Consider the following 6,000-nt stretch of genomic DNA (forward strand, 5'->3'; position numbering starts at 1 on the left):
ACTAACAACCCGACAAGTTAAAAATATATATATTAGTAAATATAAACGCGAGTGTTATTATTCAATTTCAAGAAAGGGAAATCTGGAAACTATCTGCGCCACCACATCATTTGGTCCTTCGAGCCGCATCTGCTCATCATCGTTTGCTTTTTTAGCATATCGCAGATAAGTTTTAAATCATTTATCCTTTCTTTACTCTCTCTTTCTCCACGGTCGTCCGACGTTCTACATTCTTTTTTGTATGGTGAACAAATATAAGACGACCTTTTTTTCATATTTTCCAATTGCTGTCGTAAATATCTATTCTCCAAGATATTTATTATTATTGATTTTACTCATTATTTTTGCACCGGCTTGCAGCCGCGCTTGCTCTCGCTCTTTCTTCACACACGTGCGTGTGCACACGCACATACTTTTGTGCACTCTCTCTTGTTCGCAAGCGCACCGGCTTGCAGCAGCACTTGTTCTCTCTCTCCGAATACATACATACGTGCACTTCGCCTGCTCAAACGTTTGGCAGCGCAGTGCAGACATACATACATACTTACATACGTACATACAGATTTGCATACTGTAACAGCGTGCACAAGTACTTCTGCGAGTGAAGTAATAGATTGGCAGGGCAGCGGTAGTCGCACTTGGACTTTTCCACGAGTCATCACATTGATAATTAGAGCTACCAATTTATCAATCAATCGTTTTTACAGTCCACTCACACTATATCTTATATCTACTTGTTCAAAATTGTCCTTGCTACTTTTTCGCTTGCTGTTTATTAAAGAACTAACTTTCATTGGCACTTGAATCGAGAAATTTGAATTTTATTTTATATTCATTGTAATTTATTTGTTTGAATAAATTCAGCTTTGCTTGTTTTTTTTTTTGTTCTTTAAAAAGAGATTGGGAGTTGTTTTGTTTTTTAATTTTTCATTTTATTATCGTTTTGTATTTGGTTCTTTTTTCCATTTGCAAACAGTTTTCTTGTTTTGTTTTTTTTTATTGTATGTGTTGTGTGGATGTAAGAAGTGTAACTATGTGTAAGATGTAGAGGTGATGTTTTCAAGGGGTGGGGGTGGGGGGAGGAGGATCACGACTCACTTCTGGCGGCGGCTTTGGGCTGTTGTCTATGCAAATGTGTATGTGTGTGTGTTTGTGTGTGAGCGTGTGTCTGTGTTTGTCTCTTAAAAGCACCAATAACAGTAACATAAAAAAAAGGTAGAGATATATACAGATATGTATATAAGTACATAAGTTGATAAATGAATGCAAAAATTCGACGGGGCCGCGACCAGAACAGATCTTAAAACACGATATACAAAATATCATTCACACCATGTGCGTGTGTGTTTGTGTGTAGTTAAAGCCAACTTTGATCGGTTTTCATTAGGGTTAGTGTGTGTGCGTGTGTGTGTGTTAATGTGCGTGTAATAAATACGAAATGTTTAACAAATGAAAAGCAATTGTTGCTAGTTTTTGGTTGTTTGTTTTTTTACGCTTTACGTTTTTTTTTTTTTTTAGTTTTTTGTTGCTACTATTATGGCGGTGTGTGTGTGTGTGTGTGAGTGTGTGTGTGTTGGTTGCTTACAGCTATACATACATATATATATAATTAGGCCATACATAAAACATACATATAATATGTAAGTACACAAAAAAGTCTAAGATTGTTTCTCAATGTTCTTGTTCTGAGTGGATTGGTATTTTGGTGTGAATGATATTTAACATTTGTTGTTGTTTTTCTCTTTTTTGTTTTTAGCAAATTTACAATACATTAATGTACACAGATTACATGTAGCTTTGTTTTGTTGTTTTTAAATAATAATAATAATAAAGATAATGATAATAATAATAATTCTACATAATATAGTACATACAATATATAAATATATAGCGTTTCTTTAAACTCTTCTTCTCCGTTAAATTTACTGCTGCTCCGCTGCATCGCTTTTTCTTCTTCTTCTTCTTCTTCTCGTAGTTTTCCTTTATTATTTCTCGGCTTCTTCTACTAATGACTATTAAAAAAAAAAATTACACTTAATGGAGAGGTTTTTGCATTTCTCGTATTTGTAAAGATTAGAACGATTTCTTCTTCTTGTTGTTGTTGTTGCTTTCTCACGCTGTGTGTGTGTGTGTGTGTGGGTGTGTGTTAGTGTGTGTGCATATACAAAGCGTATACATATATATTTCTATGTGTAGAATCTGTTTGTTCTAGCGATTTTGGCAATTGCGTTCCATTTGATTATTTTGTTTGTGTTGCTGGAGCCAAAAAATTATTCAAAACGAACTTAGATGCCGTGTGTTTGTGTGTGTGTGTGTGTGTGTGTAGATGTGCGTGTGTGTTGGTGTGCAACTTAAGCTTACAAAGTAACGAAGATCAGATGCTGCTGCTGCTGCTGTTGATGTTGATGACGATGTCGATGTCGATGTTGGATGTATAAAGTTGTTGCCGCTGCTGCTGCTGCATCAGATTGTGCGATTACATTTTGTTGTTTTGTTTCATTTGGTTTGCATTTTGATTAATTGTTTTGTGTGTATACGTGTGTGTGTGTTAATTACAGTTAATTACTGTCAAAGCAATTGTTGTTTGCGCATTTAGACCGTCTCGAGGACACGCACATCCTTCTGCACCACATAGAACTTGTGCTTCTTGCCAACAAGTCCCCAAATGACAGCCACATTCTCGATAACAACATTGACGGGTATCGTGCACACAGCGCCCAGGACACACGCCAGAAATTTGAGCAGTCCAAAGCGATAGAGCGAAAAGGATTTGATCACACCGAACACATACATATAGATGTTGATGGCCGCAATGAAGGCGCAGACGAAATCAACGAGATTGGGACACGGTATCGGATAGAGGCCGGCAAAGATGATGTTCGATGTCGAGAGCGGCATGGTCACCCACGAGTAAACACTAATGCCCAGCAGCAGCTTGTGCTTGAACGGTATCATCTTTGAGTGGACAACGAGAAGGATGCCCTGAAGCCAACGCTTGCGTTGCTGCAACAGATCGAGCAGGGTGAACGGTGACTTCTCGTACATCTCGCCCTCGATGAAATTGAACGTGTAGCCCTGACTGAAGGCCCGCATCGCAAAGAAGCAATCCTCGGCCACGGAGCCATCGATGCCATTGTCAAAGGAGACCGAACGTTCGGCGCCAACCTGAAATTAATTCGAAATGTAAACAGAATTGAAGCAACCAAGAGCAGCTAACTCACCTGAGTGACCACATAGCTGCCTTTCCAGCTAAAGAGTGGCTTGTGGAACAATTTGAACTGCAGCCGGAGTTTGCCCATGTCATCGGACACACGAAAACTGTCGGCCAAGGTGGTCAGCCAGTTGACCACATTCTCGTTGGCATAGGTGATGAGACCCTGGCCAAACGGATGCTTGCCATCGAGCACAAAATTGATGATGCCACGCACCGAATTCTCGGTGAGGAGCGTCTCCTCATCCAAATGGACAATCCAATCGCTATCGTTCAGCACATTCACCGTATCCTCCAAACAATACTGAAGTGCACGGGACTTGAACAAGGCGCCGGTCCGTGTCTTGTACTCCTTGGGCACAACGATCTCACGTATGCGTCGATGCTGGGCCAAATGCACCGCCTTGTCGGTGACCACCTCGATGAGAAAGTTCTCGAGGCCGGTGTCGAGGCACGTGTTAATGTTGCGCAGCACATTCATCTTGACGAGATCGGGGAAATCGCCCCGTGTGACCACACGGATGCAGATGAAGGGCGCCAACAGTGGGCTGCCCTTGAGCACAACCTTCTCGGGGAAGGCATTGTAGAAGACGAGGCCGCAGAAATTGAACAGCACCTGGGGCAGGGTGAGGAGCGTGAGGAATCGCAGTAAGTACAGCAATACGGTGGCCACCTGGCCATACTCAGTCCATGGATCGACAATCGTAAAGGAGTTCTCATCGATCTTAATACCGCCGGAGAATACTTCGCAGATGACTATCACAGTGATGAGGAGCGTGCAGTGCAGCAGATGTTTAGTGGTCGAGTTCATCATATCGAGTGTCCACTGTCTCTCTTCCTCTTTCTATATATATATAGCTAAATGTGTGTGTGTGTTGTGTTGTGTACTAATATTTAAACGACGTTTGCAACTTTCACTGGGTGCCTTTTAAATCCTAAATTTTATGTATTAACTTCTATTTTTATTTTATTTAGTTTTGTGTTCCAGGCGTAGGCTTCCAAAATGTGGGCGTGGCTCCGTTGAGTGTGTATGTGTGTGTGTGTGTGCTTTGTTCGTAACTTCGTATCTTTGTGCCTCAGCCAAGAGAAAGGAGTTTTACTTTGTTTTATTTTGATTTCTTTGTGCCAGCTCTTCTTTTTGACTCTTTCGCAAAAAGGGAATTTCGTATCGTATCTTAATCGTAATCTTCTTTCTTTCTTTCTTTTTTCTTATAGATTGTATCTCTAGGTTATGCTATATGTTATATGTTATACTGTTATACTGTTGTATCTTTGTGGCTCTTCTCGCTCTCACTCTCACTCTTTCTCGCTTCGCTTCGTTTCGTTAAATATATATATATATCTTTTGTTTTCTATATCTTCTTTTCGTTGCATACAACACCCACAAGTTCGATTTCGAATTCGACTTCGACTTCGACGTCGACTTCAACTGTTGCCCTTGGCTGTTGCCGTTGTTAATTCGCTTGGATTCGAAACCGTCACGGACACTGATGAGGCACTCATTTCTGCAAAAGCAAAAAAGAACACAAAATATAATACATATAGTATACCATAAATAAATAAATACTCGACTCGAAATCAAAATCACAATGAATACTATTCAATTAAAGGGCCACTCTCTTTCATCACACAGATATAGTAAATGAAAGAAGTGATATATGTCGCTGTAGTTTGACTGAACTGAACTTAGATAATAGCCAAGACTTTATCTCTCTCTCTCCCTCCTCATATCAGTCAATTGAGTTTTTTGAGATTGTGTTGTGTTGTGCGTTGCCAACCACCAATTGCCACATGGAATACCGTTAATTCTATTAGCCCAGTCATCACTAATCGCTGATATCAGCAGCAGCGTTTCAAAGTGCCACCAAAACATTGCGTCATTCAAGGATATTGCCAATAAATAGATTGTTAAGTACAATACAATACAAATATGAAATATGAAGAGAGTTCAAAGAAAAGAATTCATTGAATTCTAGTATTCTTGATTCATTTGATTTAAATGCACTTGACTGAGAATTGAAAAGAATTCCATCAATAAAAATACAAATTTAGTTTTCAATTAAAAATCAACAAAAAACCAAAGAAAGATCGATCGAAGGCGTAGAAAAGATTCCTTATACATATTGTAAACTAAAGTCACTTTTTAAGTACAAATGTTCATAGATTTTAGCTATACTTGAATACTTGAGATGATTCCCACTCGTGGAAAAACCGGTTCAACAAATTATTGTATTTAGTTTACTAATATTTCAAATGGAATAGCAACAACAACTTTCGGGGGCGTATTGAACTGCAAATCCGTATAATTTATGTAGATTTATGTGCGAAAAATACTTGATGCGACAGATCTAGCCAGTTAACTGTACTCCCTCCTCCCTCCTCGCTCTTGCCAACTATAGATAGTTGAGACTCGATATATAGATGATATCGTCGTGAGCACTTACGTCACATATCAAAAAGAAACAGTCGCAAAAAAAAAGAAAAATTAAGACAGCTTCCAATTTGCCCAATTAGTCAGACATCCAAAGAAATGTTATAGAAATGCCAACAAAAAAAAAAAAAATGGAAAATAAATAAATAGAAAACAAAGCCAAACAATTGATATAAGAAACAGAAATGGAAAGAAAAAAAAAATTGACTGAAAATAGCTGTGAGTTTTACGACGAAATTTACAACTGTAAAGTGTGAAACCCACATGCCAAAGTGTGTGTGTGTGTGTGTGTGTGTGTGTGTGTGTGTGTGTGTGTGTGTGTGTGTGTGTGTGTGTGTGTGTGTGTGTGTGTGTGTGT

General features: G+C 39.0%; 1 protein-coding gene across 2 annotated transcripts in view; it reads right to left on the reverse strand.

Annotated features, from left to right (window-relative positions):
• Nucleotides 1-1,064: 1,064 nt before the first annotated feature.
• Nucleotides 1,065-6,000, reverse strand: part of LOC133849269 (beta-1,4-mannosyltransferase egh) — an 11,420-nt gene continuing 6,484 nt past the window's right edge. For both annotated transcript variants that reach the window (XM_062285216.1, XM_062285215.1), the window contains exons 2-3: nucleotides 3,222-4,716; nucleotides 1,065-3,165 (exon numbers count right to left, since the gene is read on the reverse strand). In XM_062285216.1, coding sequence (XP_062141200.1) covers nucleotides 2,593-3,165; nucleotides 3,222-4,025 — 1,377 coding nt within the window. In that variant the 5' untranslated portion in view covers nucleotides 4,026-4,716 and the 3' untranslated portion in view covers nucleotides 1,065-2,592. The remainder of the gene's footprint in view (nucleotides 3,166-3,221; nucleotides 4,717-6,000) is intronic.

This window comes from Drosophila sulfurigaster, chromosome X (assembly GCF_023558435.1).
Source record: "Drosophila sulfurigaster albostrigata strain 15112-1811.04 chromosome X, ASM2355843v2, whole genome shotgun sequence".
NCBI lineage: Eukaryota > Metazoa > Arthropoda > Insecta > Diptera > Drosophilidae > Drosophila > Drosophila sulfurigaster.